We start from the raw sequence: 16631 nt of genomic DNA on the forward strand, positions 1-16631 counted from the left end.
GCTTTCCATGCTGCGATCGTGTCTCTGAAAAGAACACTATTTTTTATTGCTGGTGGTAGAACAGAGTATTTAGTATGGAGGAGGGAAGTCAAAGACCATGGAGACGCCAGTTCCGCTTCCAGAGCCACATTTGAGAAGCTACCATCGCCCCTGAACCAGTCTATACAGTGCCGTAAGAGGCATGCTAAGTTATACAATCTTACGTCAGGTAAATTTAGCCCCCCCTTTGTCTTTAGAAAAGACTAGCTTACGGTAGGCAATACAAGGTTTTCTGTTTGCCCATATTAACTGCACAAACGCTCTCTGAAGATTGTTCACGTCTTGGTGGCGGAGCAACAAGGGTATAGTCTGCATTGGATATAGAAGTTTTGCGAATGACATCTTCAAAAGGTGGCATCTAGCCAACAACGGCAAAGGAATATGGGACCAACGGTGGAGCTCAGCTATTACTTTGGTAATAAGGGGGGGGGGGGGGAAGAGATAGGTAAAACCGCTCACTCAATGAACTATCAAGATTCCCAAATATTTGATATGATGAGTGACCTGAACCGGAACCGGTAAGGGGCCTAGTTTCCTGGTTGAGGGGGCCGAAATGTCAAGTATCTCACTCTTGCCAACATTGACCTTGTATCCTGAATGTCCGAAAAGCTGCAAGGCTTACCACAGGTAGGTCTTCAGACGGGTGGTCAAGGAAGAGAAGCAAGTCATCAGCAAAGAGGACCGCCTTCCCCTCTTGGCTTCCTACCCTAATTCCTCTAATCGTTTGGGTGTGAGTAAGTTATCTAGTCATTCAATCAAAGGATTGAATCTTAGAAGAGAATTGCTACTCTATTAATGCAGAGAATTTTTTACGGAGGGTAAGTACGGAGCACAGTACAACCCGACCGGAGCACTGCCCTACCTCCAATGTTGTCCTGCGCGGGGGGAGGTGCCCGTGTGTTTATGGGCACCCACCAGGAGGTAGGAAGGGAGAAGAGTAGGAGGGCTACAGGTATGCCCGCAATCACAGTATGTCCTTGGAGGGAATAAGGAGGAGGGTGATCCAGGAGGAATGAGAGGAGGGTGATGCCGCAGGGATGGGGGTGACATGGCAGGAAGGCGAAGGGGCAAGTCCTAGGGTGGATAAGAGCAGGTCCCAGGGGAAATACTCACCTAGTCTCCTATACTCACCCTCTTGCTCCTCTTCAGCTACCCGGTGAGACCAGCAGGGTCACCCCTTCAGCGTTCCGCTCACCTGGAGGGGTTTGCTGGTACAGGGGGGAGCTCTTACAGCAGTCCGGATGACCCTTAGGCTGGTGGGTCAGAGGAGCCCGCTCCGGACTCATACCGCTTTTCTTCATGGAGCTAGGGGTGCTGGCAACGCTCTGCCGCTCGCCCTGCTCATTGGGGAAACAGGGAGACAAGATAGTCTATGTATCTCACCTAAATAGGAGAAAGTAGTAAAATCATAAACTAAAAATAAAAAGCAGAAACCTGCAGTAACTGCAGGTGTCTGCCTCCTACGGACACTAAGCTAAAACTGGGATGATTAGCTCAGTGCCTGCAGGCAGGGTATAGCCTAGTGGGAGGAGCCAACTCTTTGCTTAGTGTCGCCTCCTAGTGGCACCAGCCTATACCCACTGTGTTTGTGTCCCCCAATGATACGAGCGAGAAAACCAGGTTACCTTGACAGGGGATGGAGCACAACTTGGCCTTGGATAGTGTGTCACCTAGCCAGTTTTTCAGCCATAAGGCTCGTCTTACGGAGTTGGAGATGGCCGCGGCTTTGGCTGAAAAACGGATGGACTCTGCAGAAACATCAACAAGAAATGCAGTAGCGAGTTTCAACATAGGGATGGAGTTTAGAATGTCCTCTCTAGGGGTTTTTCCCTTTCGAAGAGTTTCTAGCTGTTGCAGCCATATAAACATAGCTCTGGCTACACTAGTGGCAGCAATATTGGGGTTAAGAGAGGCGATGGCCGCGTCCCAGGTTTTCCTGAGTAAACCCTCCACTTTGCGATCCATCGAGTCCTTTAGTTGAGAGGCATCCTCGAAGGGTAAAGCGGTTTTTTTCACCACTTTAGACACCTGTACATCAATCTTTAGAGTTTTAGCCCAGAGTTTGGTGTCTTCCTCATCAAATGGCAATCTAGCTCTAAATTCTTTTACATTTAGAAGCTTTTTCTCGGGATCACGCCACTCCTCCTGTACCAGACCCTTAATGGTTTCATGTACAGGAAATACACGCCTTTTCTTAGGCCTTAGGCCAGCAAACATAGCGTCTTGTATGTCCTCTAAGGGTGCCTTCACACCTACCGACTCGCAGTGTTAATAACTCTGAGTCGGCTAGGTCCTGGCAGATCACTGTCAGTACATACACGCAGCGGTCTGAACGACTGCTGCGTGTATGTAAATCTGCCGGCCACTTAACCCCTTCTGATGCCGGACGGCCGCCTCCCGCTCAGCTCTGTATACATTACCTCCTCGCTCCACAGGGTCCCGGCGTCCTGCTCTCGCGCCCGGCCAATCAGTGTGTTGCCCTGCCGCAGCCACTGATTGGCCGGGCGGGAGAGCAGGACACCGGGACCCCGTGGAGCGAGGAGGTAATGTATACAGAGCTGAGCGGGAGGCGGCCGGCCGGCATCAGAAGGGGTTAAGTGGCCGGCAGATTTACATACACGCAGCAGTCGTTCAGACCGCTGCGTGTATGTACTGACAGTGATCTGCCAGGACCTAGCCGACTTGCAGCGTTATTAACGCTGCGAGTCGGTAGGTGTGAAGGCACCCTAAAGAAAAGTAATACCTCTTACTTTCCTGAACAGGTGCGGCTTTTTCAGGTTCCTCTGCGCCAGACTCCTTAGTCAGAATCAGAGATAATTCTTCTGGCCCTTTTAGGAGGGGGTTCAGGAGAATGGGAGCACTCTTTAGAAAGGGCAGCAGAGACATAAGCTTGAACCTGGTTAGTAATAACATCCTTCAATTGCTCAATTAGCGAAGGAGTCTCCTTTAGTGGTACAGGCATCACACAGCAATTTTGCATAATTCTCAGGAAGATATACACCACAGATGGCACAGGTTTTCTGAGATATGGGACACTTCTTAGCTTCCTTGTCTCCCTAGGGAGAGAGGGAAACCAATTAGGTGCCTGCATTACAAAGTAAGTGAACCCCTAAGGGACAGTTACTCACTGGGCTGGGGAAGAGCTGAGCTCTGCAGAGTCCGGGCGGGATGCAGACCGTCCATCCATGATGCACAGAAGAGGTAAGATCAAAAGCCTCCTCTTACCTTTATAGCAGACCTCAGACCAGCCGTTTGAATTTGGCGTCAAAGCGCCGCGCCGGCGTCCCGCCCTCCACGCTCTCACCATACGGCGGCATCTCCCGGTGACCGGCGCCATCTTGGGGCGGAGCTGCCGGTCCCAGGATGCATAGCGGCGCGCCGTGATGTCGTCAGACGCCCCGCACACCGCCAGCACCCGGGGCCCGGAAGTAACCAGGGGAACGGGCACACCACACCCGCGGCCCGGCAGAGACCACCACGCTGGGCTCTCCGGCCGCTTAAACCCCCGTGGAGCGCAGCAGCCGGATAAAACCCAGGAGGCACATCGCGCGACCCGGTATGGCCACAGGGAGCGGGCACATGGAAGAGCCGACTCCCAGCCGCCTGGCTAAAAATACCTGACCAGACGCCAGACCCACCCCGATCAGGAGAGGTAATAACCCTCTGCGCACGGTTCCGAATGGGAACAGGAAAACACTGAGGGGCTGAGGGGAGGGGCTGCTTTTTAACCTCTCTGCGTTTCCTGTTCCCATTAGGACCAGGGGTCCAATATCCAGGTGTGCTGTCATGATTGGACGAAGTGAAAATTGGGCGCTAATCCGGGATTATGCAAACTTTTGGGCGAATACTCTAAACAGGCAGAGTTAAAAAAAAAAAAAGTTGCATCACCAGTCATACCGGTTCATAAATAGAATTTAGACCAAAAATGGGCAAAAAATCCACAATTCCCCTAAAAATATAGTTACAAAACACTTGATAAATTTCCCCACTGTGTTCACTGTGACCCTTTAATGTACAATGTTACCTCCAGTCCCTAAGTTTTATACAATTTGTTTTTAAAATCAACTGGTGGAGGAGATGTTTTGCAACTGCTTTGTCAGGATGAGAGCTGACCGCTTGCTGGGATAAAGTCATGGAGGAAAAAGATCAAAAAATAAAAATGACTGACTGACTTTATGGCTGAGGGAGAGAGGAGAGGGATCCCTGTAGTTATTTATATGCTGGAAGAAGTCAGCAGCCAGACAGTAAAGAAACAGAACAAATCATTCACTGACTGCAAGCAGCCTTTTCCCTTGCTGCAGAATGTCAGATGGCTTACAGGAGAGGGAGACTGGTCTAACAAAGTTGCACATAACGCCAGACATGGACTTGTCACATCAGCTGTCTCAGAAGGGAGGGGGGAGGAGGGGAAGACAAAAGCTCACACACAGATTTTGGAGTCTTCAGCAGAAGGCAGCAGCTCAGAACTGGGGAAGGAGACTGAATAGATAAGTATGGAAGGAATTGTTAGTCTCACCATGGGCAGCGACATATCAAAAGTTATGATTGAGTGGAATACCCCTTTAAGCCCTGTTAGAGACCATAAAGGTTAAACATACTGAATACAGTAATCATACGCTTATTGCAACAAGTTTAATAAAATGTTATCTGTTAATTTCACATCCATATTCTAATGTTTATTGTCTTTTATACACACTCTTACATTGTACAGGTAGGAAGTATTGACTCTTCAGCACTTTGTTTCCTGTAGAGAAACATAGGGAGAAAAGGGTAGATTTAAGACTTTGATCAATAGTACATTTATAAAACAAGTAATTTTAAAAGTAATAAAAGGGGGGGCGGAGCGAGCTGGCGATGTGAGCAGACGTGCTGGCTGAGAGCTCCGTCCACACAGCTATCTTATAGGCCGAATTTGCTGCCCTGCTGCCAGTTATCTTTATGGGGAAGATTGTCGGAGGAGACCCTCAACTGCCCGAGCCCCGCACACGCTCCAAAAGTGCAGTCCGGACACTAGACTATTACCTGCTCCCGCGGCACTCCGGCTTCCAGTCAGCGCCGCAGCGCGCCAGGCGGTCCGCGGTCTCTTCCTCTGTTCCTGCACTCCGAGCCTCCAGCCTCCCTCCAGCCTCTAGCCCTTGGTTGGTTCCCGGCCCGGCGGATCACACGGAGCTTGGCGCGGCCCCGGCGGGAGGTGAGAGGTGAGAGGAGCATCTTGCCTGGAAGCACAGCAGGCTCGGGAGCTCAGCGGCGGGAACGCTGCGTCACCCAGCATCGCACTGCCGGACACTGAGGTACTGCCTCCCCCCCCCTGAACTGCCTGACTGATTGCCAGGAGGGTGCCTCATCCTCCGCTGTGGTACTCTGTCCTCCCTGCCGAGCCATAATTATCCCCTGGCACTCAGGATCCTCCGAGCCGGGTCCCATCACAGCCTGCCCCACCATTCATGCCCCTCTCTCTGCCCCTTGCGCTAGGAGGCGCCATGTCAGCAGCCCCTAAACCCCCCAGAGGGGAAAAATCTGCCTCCAAACACTCTGCTACCCCCCGTAAATCCAAGAACAAGGGGTCCCCTGCTCATGAGGCAGCCACTCAGCTGGATGTACGGCTGCAGCAGGGGGAGTCTGACTCTGATTCCTCTCTCCCTGGTACACAGATGAGGGGAGACATAAAAAAATTGCTATCACAACTACCCACAAAGACGGACTTTACTATTACTCTCCTCCTGGGAATGTTGCCCCTGCCCGCCTTTTAGAGATGCAGGCACTAGGCCTAGTGCCGCTTATTTGCGAGATACACTGGTTATGTATCCTCAGTTAATGTGTCTCTGTTGGTGTTATGTTTGTCTTGTTGTGTTCCCTAACCTTCCCCTTACCCCTTCCCAGGTACCTTTCTTTATCTCTCAGCTGTTCCTGTCTCCAGTGCCGGGCGCTGAACTTAGGCTTCATGAAAGATTTCTGAATATAGGCTGAATATAGGCTTCATGGAGCTCTCCAATACCTACGTACGTGTGACATGGGTGAGTCGCTACATGATCTGAAGATCTCTATAGACTATCCTCATGGTTAGATTCCTATCCTTGAATGTTAAGGGCCTTAATACCAACGCAAAACGGTGCTTATTATTACAAGAACTGCGCACTTCACAGACAGTTTTTATTCAATAGACCCATTTCGACTCTGCTGCTAACTTTAACTTTGCTAAGCACACTTTCCCCACAGTATATTCGGCCTCTAAAGGCTCCAAACAGGCCAGGGTAGCTATAATGATTTCCTGCCACTGCCCCCTTCAAGTGACTGCTCACTATTTAGACCCAGGGGGGAGGTTTGTGATTCTAGAGGGGACTATGCAGGGCAAACCACTCGTACTCTGCAACCTATATGCCCCAAATAGGCTTCAGATTCCATTCCTTCGTAGGGTGCTCAACAGTCTGGCTAAATCCCCACCAGCTCCTTTGATTGTAGGGGGTGACTAACCTTCCCTTTTCAGAAACGGCAGACAGGCACTCGGTAACGGGCCAGCCTCCCTCTCCTGAGCTAAGTCGCTTGTCCCGTGAATTCCGGAAGCTGGTCCGCCTACATAAATTGTATGATTTGTGGCGTGTTGAGCATCCTATTGAGGCTACTTTCTCTTTCTTCTCCCATCCCCACAAAACCCACACCAGGGTTTACTATTTCTTTGGCAATGTCCCTACGTTGCGACTACTTCGAGACACTGATATCGGGCCTATTTCTTGGTCAGATCATGGCTCGGTTTCCGTATCTTTAACCTCCCTTTACGCTCCCACTCGCCAATGTCACTGGAGGCTTAATGATTCTCTGCTGAAACATCCAATCTCTAGGGATTCCATTACAACCTCACTGACTACCTATTTTCAGGAAACCACTGGGTCGGTCTCTTCTCAGGCGATCTTGTGGGAGGCGCATAAAGCGGTCATCAGAGGCCACTGTATAGCCTTGGGATCCAGTCTGAAAAAAGATAGTCAGTTGCAAGTAGTAGAAACTAAAGGGAAAATTAAAGACTTCGATACACCCCACGATAACAACACTGCGTGGGGTGTATCCTAAAATTTACTTCTCGGATCTTTACTCTCTCCCTTCCTCCTTACCGACTGATCCAGACACGCGCTCCCGAAAAATTAAAGACTTCCTCTCCGCCTGTAAACTACCCTCTCTCCCTACTGAGGCGCTGGCAGACCTTAACGCCCCTGTAATCACAGAAGAACTAGAGGAAGTGCTCAAAAATCTCCCTTCCGGAAAATCACCTGGTCCGGATGGATTTACCTATCTGTACTATCGGACTTTCTCAGCTGAGCTTCTCCCAGAGGCTAGTCCCACTCTTCAATTCTTTTGAACCCACTACGTCCCTCTATGCTCCATTCTCTTATCACTTTACTTCCCAAACCTGGCAAAGACCCCCTGGACTGCGCGAGCTATAGGCCCATAGCCTTATTGAACTCGGATCTGAAGCTTTTCACTAAGGTTTTAGCGAATCACTTAGGCTATTGGCTTCCTTCCTTGATAGACGCAGACCAAGTGGGCTTTGTACACAATCGGCAGGGGGCGGACAATACACGGCGGGCAATAGATTTAATAGATACAGTCAATCTGAAGATGGAACAGGCTTTGGTTTTGAGCTTAGACGCTGAAAAGGCGTTTGATCGCCTAGGGTGGCCTTTTCTTTTTGAGACACTGAAGCACTTTGGACTTCGGGGCCCCTTTCTTAGGGCCATCCGAGGCCTGGCCTCTACTCTGGACCGACTGCGTCTATTAAATTAGCTCATTCTCAGTCCGATAGGTTTACGCTTTCTAATGGTACGCGTCAGGGGTGCCCTCTCTCTCCGCTACTGTTTGTACTGTGCATCGAACCCCTGGCGGCGGCCATCAGAAATCACCCAGATATTCGGGGAGTGAACATCAGAGGCAAAGAATTTAAAATTATGTTATTTGCGGATGATGTGCTATTGACTTTAACTAACCTTCACGTATCCTTACCTGTATTGCATGAACTCTTGAGTTCCTATGGGACGTTGTCAGGCTGTAAGGTTAACACAGCTAAAACGGAGGCCCTGCCTCTGAATATCCCTAATGATACTTATCACCACCTCACAACAAACTTTAAATTTCGTTGGTCTTCTTCTTCTATTCGCTATTTAGGCATTTGCTTGACCCCTACTTACACCTCATTATACTCTACCAATTACCCCCCTTTATTACCCTTCTGGCAAAATGGAAGGACCACTATATCTCCCTCCTGGGTCGTATTGCAGCGGTTAAAATGAGCATCCTACCGAAGCTGCTCTATTACTTTGAGACGCTGCCGGTAGGAATCCCTAAATCTGCCCTTAAATCACTCCAAACAGCAATCTTCCGGTTTATATGGAGCGACAAGAGGCATAGGATTCCCAGAGCAGTTATGATGCATAGTAAAGCGCAGGGAGGGTTAGCGACCCCAAACCTCCTATACTATTACTGGGCTGCGCATCTGCGTCATGTCTCCTCTTGGTCTCAATACCATGCTTAAAAAAAGTGGGCTGAGATCGAGAAACGTTGGTTAGCGCCTACACACCCTAATTCTCTCCTGTGGCACAACCCCTCCCATCCCTGTCACCGGGACCTCTTCTGGGACCTATTGGGTTCACAAGACACATCTGGTCATCCTGTGCCTCTGCATTCCACCTTACTTCCTCAGCCTCACCACTAATTTCCTTCTTGCTTCACCCATCCTTTTCCCCAGGCTTGGAGTCAGCGGTGGTACAGACATGGGGGGGCAGAAAACTGTTTCAGTTCGCAGATATCGTGAACCCTGTAACCCGAACGCTCCTGCCTTTTGAGGAACTGGCGGATAAATATGATCTCCCACGCTCGGAAGGGTACACTTATCTGCAGCTGAGACACTTTATGAGCGCAACTCTGGGGTCCCTCATAGTCTCCAAACCTACCATGTTTGAGCAACTAATGCGTAAAGGCCCCTCTACTAAAGGCCTAATAACTGACATTTACAAGATCTTACACTCCCCTGTGGATGACTCCCCAACTAGACACAAATATATGATTAAATGGGAAGCTGCCCTTTCTAAAAGATATCTCCCCAGAATGCTGGCAAATCATTTGGGACAGAGCAGCTAAGTCGTCCATTTGCACGACCTATAAAGAAACCCAATATAAAATACTCATGCACTGGTACCACACCCCAGAGCTCCTCCATAAGCTGAATAACACCATTTCCCCACTGTGTTGGAGATGCTCTGGGGCTGTTGGGTCCTTACACCATATCTTCTGGCATTGCCCAGGCATCCAACCCTACTGGACTGCAGTTTGCGCTTTAGCTTCAGCAGTTTTACAAAAGCCGGTCCCTCGTGACCCTGTGGTATGTCTTCTTAATCTCACTCCCAAAACTCTGGGCAAAGATTCTACTAGGCTATTGGTACAGATATTGGCGGCAGCAAAAACGCTCGTTGCTCGGCACTGGAGACAGCCGGCGCCTCCCTCCCGGTTGGACTTAGTTGCTAGGATTAAAGAGATGAGGTCTTTGGAGCATCTTACTGCGTCCTTAAACAATAGGTTAGAAAAGTTCGATAGAGTTTGGGCCCCCTGGGATGCGTACTCATCTCCACAGGACAATCCTGCATAGGTACCTGCTTCTTCCCTCCTTTCCCTCTTGTTCTTCCCGTCTCAATGTGTCTTGTCTGGTCTCGTCAGTTTGTCATGGCCGTTTGTTCTCGTTTTTTTTTTGCTACTAGACGAGGTTATTTTGGAGGACGATTTTCTTGTGCCTTCCGCCCTAATTGCCCTTCATCGTAAACAAGCCTCCTACCTTAAGATGATATTTGACTGTTATTGAATGGCTATTATATTTCAAAGTACATCATTGATAGACAAATATTTTGCCTTTCGCTATTGTACTTTCCCCTGCGTGGGACCTGCTTCCTTCCTCCTTTCTTATACATTCCTGTCATTGTTGTAAAACATTCATAAAAAAATATAATAAAAAAAAAAAAAAAAAGGAAGCTGTCAAAACAAACAAAAAATACCACTGTGCAGGCTACGGGGCGCTGCATCACCACCTCCAACAGCCGGTAGAACTAATTTTCCCCTAGCTTCCTGCTACGTTACAGGGGAGTACCTGATCTGATGGATTGCCTGCTTAGCCAGTCAGTGACTGCAGTTGTATCATGACTTAATCACTGACTTGCTGAGTGTGCACTTCATCAGATTATACAACAGGAGTTTTGGGGCGCCGGTTGGTGTCAATTGTGGTGACGCAGCACTACTGAAACAGGTAACTATACATTTTCCACAGTATGTGTCAGTGTGTGTGTGTCAGTTTGTGTGTTATTTTGCTACAGTAAATTTGTTACAATTAGACTACATGAGCAATTTTTAAAAGTTGTTGGAAGTCCATGCTGGAGTCAAAATGTAGAAAAGTCATTCTGCTGTGTGGCATACTACCTGCCAGTGTGAACAGACACTAAAACCACTCACCACTTCCTGATCACTTTAAAGTGAATCTTTCACCACAAATATACTCTGAAGCAGTGGAATCTGTGCATATATGTTAGAGAGAAACTATCAGCAGGTTAGAAGTCTAATCCGCTGATATGTCCCTATAGTGCACAGGGCCCTAGGATGAAGGAAAGTTTCTTTCATCCTCTGTGCTGTTTGGGTAATTTGTAGCACAAATATGCAAATGAGACCGCTTGGTGGACTAGGGTGGGACTACTGCCTTCAACCCACCAATGCACCCTTGCCAGCCCACCCCATTCTAATGAATATTGGGGCCAGCACTGCACAGTGACGTAACTCCGGCGCTCATCATGCAGAGCAATGGATAAATGCTAACTGAAGTGCAGAAGTCCTACGGCCAGTTCGCCAAGCCAATGAAACATGGCAGCAAACAATAAAGAGCCTCATCAGGATGTATAGTAGCTTGACAGGGATTTGTATATGACAGCAATATGAACAGTTAGTTCAGGCAGACCCTCTCAGGTACACTATATGATTTATACATCAGCTTGGTGATGCTGCACATAACCTGGTCACAATCCCAACAAAGCACAAAGCGGTGACTTACAGAGTTCTAACAAAAAGGCTTATACTAGGCCTAGTCTGATCTTACCTTCTCTTAATGGGGCTTTGGGATACACATTTTCCTTGACATCATGATGGAATGCTTTTGGATGGATCAAATCTCCTTACACCTTGTAGCTCACTCAACTGGGATTTTAGCAGCTTTTCCAAGGTTCGCTTCTCCTTGGAAAACTGGGCCTTTAGTTTGATCAACTCCTAAGAGGGGGGAACCCACCAAGTTAAATGCTGTGAATTATTGTTTGTTTAGAAAGTAGTCTATTAAAACAACTTTTTTTTTGAGGGGTGTACATTTCTATGACTTGTATTAAGCTTTTTTTAGACTGGTATTGGAACATGCAAATCCATGACTACTTCTAAACATTGTAACATGCGGCCTATCAGCCTATAAGGCCCCTGTATGCCAAAGCAAGTTATAAGAATCACACCATTAGGTTCCAGGGCCTACAGATAGGCTTATCGATACGCTGTACAGCCACCATTTAAGAGCACTTGTTGGGTTAAGCACCTTAGACTTCAGTAGAGAACATGAAGCACCTAAAACCACTTAGTATGCATTTTACATCCCTCTATGCCCAGTGTAAGATTAGTGAGGACAGAAAATGTATATAGACACTGTAAAATAAGGGCCCGGTTAGAGTCAAGTGCTGCAATGGTTATTCATCAGCAAGTTACCCTCAATCCAACAGCCACCAGAATGTACATGATTACTGGAAGATGTGGTGACGAGGGGGGCCACTATCAAGCATATGGATAGTGGTTGGATTTTCGAGACTACAATTATGGCCAAAAGGTTTGAGAATGACACAAATATCATATTTTCACATGTTTTGCTGCCCTCTGTGTGTTTGTCAGATGTCTATCACATACAGAAATATAATTGCAGACATCTGACAATCATTATGAGTAACAAAAGCTTATATTGACAGTTAGAATGAGTTAATGCAGCAAGTCAATATTTGCAGTGTTGACTCTTCTTCAGGACCTCTGCAATTCTCCCTGGCATGCTCTCAATCAACTTCTGGACCAAATCCTGACTGATAGCAGTCCATTCTTGCACAATCAATGCTTGCATTTTGTCAGAATTTGTTGGTTTTTGTTTGTCCACCCGTCTCTAGATGATTGACCACAAGGAGCCTTTTTGGCAACAATGAAACCTCTTTCCTTGAAGTTCTTTATGATGTGATTGTTGACTGAGGTGCAATCTTTCTAGCTGCGATACTCTTCCCTGTTAGTCCATTTTTGTGCAGTGCAATGATGACTGCACGTGTTTCTTTAGAGATAACCATGGTTAACAGAAGAGAAACAATGATGCCAAACACTAGCCTCCTTTTAAGGTGTCCAGTGGTGTCATTCTTACCTAATCATGACAGATTGATCTTCAGCCCTGTCTTCATCAACACCCACACCTGTGTTAATGGAGCAATCACTGAAATGATTTTAGCTAGTCCTTTTAAGGCAGGGCTGCAATGATGTTGAAATGTGTTTTGGGGGATAAAGTTCATTTTCTAGGCAAATATGGACTTTGCAAGTAATTGCTGTTAAGCTGATCATTCTTTATAACATTCTGGAGTATATGCAAAGTGCCATTTTAAAAACTGAAGCAGTAGACTTTGTAAAAAAGTAAATATTTTTATCATTCTCAACTTTTGCCCATGACTGTACGCCTTTAAAAGCCATAAAGTGTAAACAGTACCTGCTTAAGCTGAGCGTTCTCAGTCTTTAGCTTCATGACATGCTTAATCTTCTGCTTCGGATTCTGGTGGCCAAGCAGCTTGGCATATGTGTCACTGAGCTTGTTCAGTTCAACCTGGGCTGCACCATGTTCACTGAGTAAGGCGTTTTTCTCAGCTTCAAAAGCATCCAGTTGTTGCTGTAGGGTGTTTAAGATAGAGCCATAAATAATCAGGGATATCATGAGGTTAATGGGGCAGTCCAGTATTCGCAAACCACAAGAGAAGAACCACTGGCAGATTCCATATATGTGAATGGGTGCCTTCTGATGTCAGATGCTGGATTTTAAATGTTGTTCCCCATTCATGTAATTTATGGCCACATGTAGTCAGAATGAGTAGAGGGACGTCATGCAGATTACAGGTTGATGTGTATACCAGTGCAAGGTGGCGTGTCTGTTACTATTTCAGTACAATTACTAGTGACAACCCCAAGGTCACACACACACACACACACACACACACACACTTCATCGGTGCAAATATAAATCCTAGTAAGAAAGCTTACCTGCTTTGCTTCTAATAAAATAGCCTCATTAGATTCTTTACTGTGTGAAAGAACAGATAATATAATTATATATATATATTATATATATTTATATTTAATTCAAGAGCCAATAACATATACAACTTATAGGACCTTAACCCCTTAAGGACAGGGCCAATTTCGATGTTTGCATTTTCATTTTTCCCTCCTTGTGTTTATAAGGCCATAGCACTTGCATTTTTCCACCTAGAAACCCACATGAGCCCTTTTTTGCGTCACTAATTGTACTTTGCAATGACAGGCTGAATTTTTGCATTAAGTACACTGCAAAACCAGGAACAAATTCAAAGTGTGGTAAAATTTAACAAAAAAATCTTTTATTTGGGGGGTATTTGTTTGTACACCATTCGCCCGGTCTATGGTCTATGGGTCTGTGTGAGGTGTCATTTTTTGCGCCATGATGTTTACTTTCTATCGGTACCTTGATTGCACATATACGACTTTTTGATCGTTTTATTACATTTTTTCTGGATTTGATGCAACCAAAAATGCGCAATTTTGCAATTTGGGATTTTTTTGGCGCTTACGCCGTTTACCGTGCGAGATTAGGAATGTGATTAATAGTTCGGGCAATTACGCACACGGCGATAACCAAACATGGTTTATTTTTATTAAAAACACGGGAAAAGGGTGGGTGATTCTGACTTAGGGGAGGGGGCTTTTTACTAATAACACTTTTTTTTACACTTTTAGAAGAAGCCCCTATGGGGGACTTGCATTGATCTCTCATTGAGATCAGTGCTGTATAGTTATACAGCAAAGATCAATGAGAGCGGCACTCTGATGAGCCGGGATCAGAGCCATTTTGGCGGAGACCCCGGCCGGTACCAGTCACGGAGAGCAATCTCCGCCACTAGACACCAGGGAAGTGCTGCGTCCGGTAATCGGATGCAGCTGTCATCTTTGACAGCTGCATCTGATTACTGTATTAGCGGGCACGGCGATCAAGCTGCACCTGGGACAGCGGGGGTTCAAAGCGGGGTCACCGCGCGGCCCCGCTCTGAAGACCTTTTGCGGGCGCATGACGTACTGGTACGTCATGCATCCTTAAGAGGTTAAACACTATCACACAGAATGATTGAAAAAGTATATTACCTTGAACATTCCTCTTGCAGATCTAACAGTTGTTTCTCCAAACCTTCCTTAGCTTTCTTTGAGGATTCCTGGAGCTCAAGAAGCTGTTGCTCTAACCCTTCCTTAGTTTTAGCAGAAGATTCTTGGAGCTCGAGGAGCTGCTGTTCTAATGCTTCCTTAGTCTTCACTGAGGATTCCTTAAGATCGAGAAGCTGCCGTTTCAATTCACCCTCACATTTTACTGAGGCCTCCTGGAGCTCAACAATCTGCTCATTTAATGTTTTCTCAGTCTTGTCCAGTGACTCCTGGAGCGCAAGCAATTGGTTTTCTAGGTCTTCCTTCGCTTGGTTGGACTCTTTCAAATTACAGATTTGCAGTTCCAACCCTTGGATGTCTTTTACTTTACTTTCAAGATCTTGTTGTAGACTCTTATTCTCTTCTTCTGCTACAGTAAACTTCTCAAGTAAGGAAGCATTAGTCGATTTCAAAGACTCAATTTCTGTTGTTGCTGAAACCTGAAAACTATAATAAGAGAAGTCATTAGGAGGAGAGCATGTAGCTGAATATACAGAAACACAAAATGTTCCTGAATTGGAGGTTCACACTATGTAGGAAACTTTGGGCCTTAAAGAGTCACTGTCGTTAATTTTTTTTTGCAGAAATCAATAGTCCAGGCGATTTTCAGAAACTTTGTAATTGGGTTTATTAGCCAAATATGCCATTATCTGCATGTAAAAAGCCTTTTCCCAGGTCCCCCCCTCCTCTCCTTTCTGTCATCCACACCTCAATCAGAAAATCTGGACTTTTTTCCATCAGTCGGATCTGTCTGGTCTATGAAGAGGGGAGGGCCGAGGGGGAAGGAGTGAGACTGAGAACAAAGGATTGCTCAGTTGGGGAGCTATTCAGAGCCCTTATTAGAGGTCAGAGAGGTCCATGGTGCCTGTCAAAGGAGAGAGCCCTGGATGTGAATGTAAATTAACTCTTTGTTGTCCTGTTTTGCTGCTTTTACTTTCTCTCTCCATAGGAAAACCGGGGGGGGGGGGGGGGGGGGGGGGGGGAGCTTCAAACTGCTTTTTCATGATAAAGCAAGAATTATTACTCACCGATAATTCACTTTTTATGAGTCCATCATGACAGCACCACATGGAGGATGTCACCCTTGACCTAACAGGAAATACAGAGGAGGTTAAAAAAAGGGCACTTCCCCAATCCCACCTCAGTGTTATTATAACGAAACCATAGGATCAACAACACAATAGGGAGGGAAATATAAGGGTGCTGTCTTGGACTCATAAAAAGTGAATTATCGGTGAGTAATAATTCTTGCTTTATACATAGTCCAAATGACAGCACCACATGGAGACATACAAACTTAGACTCAGGGCGGGACTACAGCTTGTAGCACCTTTCTCCCGAAAGCCATGTCTTGGGGGAAGTACCCACGTCCAGCCGATAATGCCTGAAGGTGGTGTGAGGCGAGGACCAGGTAGAAGCCTTGCAGATTTGTTCAAGAGAGGCTGCTGATTTGGATGCCCAGGAGACTGCCGTGGCTCTGGTAGAATGAGCTTTAAAGATCCGATGGAGCTTCTTTCCCTCTGGCCGAGTAAGATTCACAGATAGTCTTGATCCAACGGGCTATAGAACCCTTGGAGGCTTTTTTTACCTTTGTTAGGGCCCTGAAACTGGACCAACAGATTTTCATCCTTCCTCCAAGGTTTAGTGGTTTCCAGATACTGAAGGATAGCACGTCTCACGTCCAGGTGATGAAACGATTCTTCTTTCTCATTCTTCGGTTTGTCGCAGAATGAAGGAATAATGATGTCTTGGGACGTGTGAAAATTGGTCACGACTTAGGTAAAAAACAGGATTTAATTTAAAAAACAGGATTTAATTTAAACACTATTTTGTCATCCAGAATGATACAGTAAGGTTGCATAATGGACAGCGCTTGAATCTCTCCTACCCTCCTTGCTGTTATAGCAATAAGAAAAGCAGTCTTATTTTTTATCTTCGGCTTAATTCTAGATACTGCCCTGAAGAATCTTTTGATCCATTGATGTTCTGCAATACTAGCATCATAAATGCATCCTAATGCAGAGAACTGAACCTTTAGAGTACTTGAGGAGAGACCTTTGTCTAGTCCAGCTTGGAGAAAG

General features: G+C 46.5%; 1 protein-coding gene across 1 annotated transcript in view; it reads right to left on the reverse strand.

Moving 5' to 3' along the window:
- Positions 1–2963: 2963 nt before the first annotated feature.
- The window catches only part of LOC138782143 (hyaluronan mediated motility receptor-like), a 40334-nt gene continuing 26666 nt past the window's right edge, over positions 2964–16631 (reverse strand). The window contains exons 14-23 of the mRNA XM_069956806.1: positions 14497–14997; positions 13363–13402; positions 12818–12994; positions 11233–11319; positions 9424–9585; positions 9047–9180; positions 6903–7036; positions 4742–4783; positions 4556–4608; positions 2964–3095 (exon numbers count right to left, since the gene is read on the reverse strand). Of these exons, the coding sequence (XP_069812907.1) occupies positions 2964–3095; positions 4556–4608; positions 4742–4783; positions 6903–7036; positions 9047–9180; positions 9424–9585; positions 11233–11319; positions 12818–12994; positions 13363–13402; positions 14497–14997 (1462 nt within the window). The remainder of the gene's footprint in view (positions 3096–4555; positions 4609–4741; positions 4784–6902; positions 7037–9046; positions 9181–9423; positions 9586–11232; positions 11320–12817; positions 12995–13362; positions 13403–14496; positions 14998–16631) is intronic.

The sequence above is a fragment of the Dendropsophus ebraccatus genome, chromosome 1 (genome assembly GCF_027789765.1).
Source record: "Dendropsophus ebraccatus isolate aDenEbr1 chromosome 1, aDenEbr1.pat, whole genome shotgun sequence".
NCBI classification, from domain to species: domain Eukaryota; kingdom Metazoa; phylum Chordata; class Amphibia; order Anura; family Hylidae; genus Dendropsophus; species Dendropsophus ebraccatus.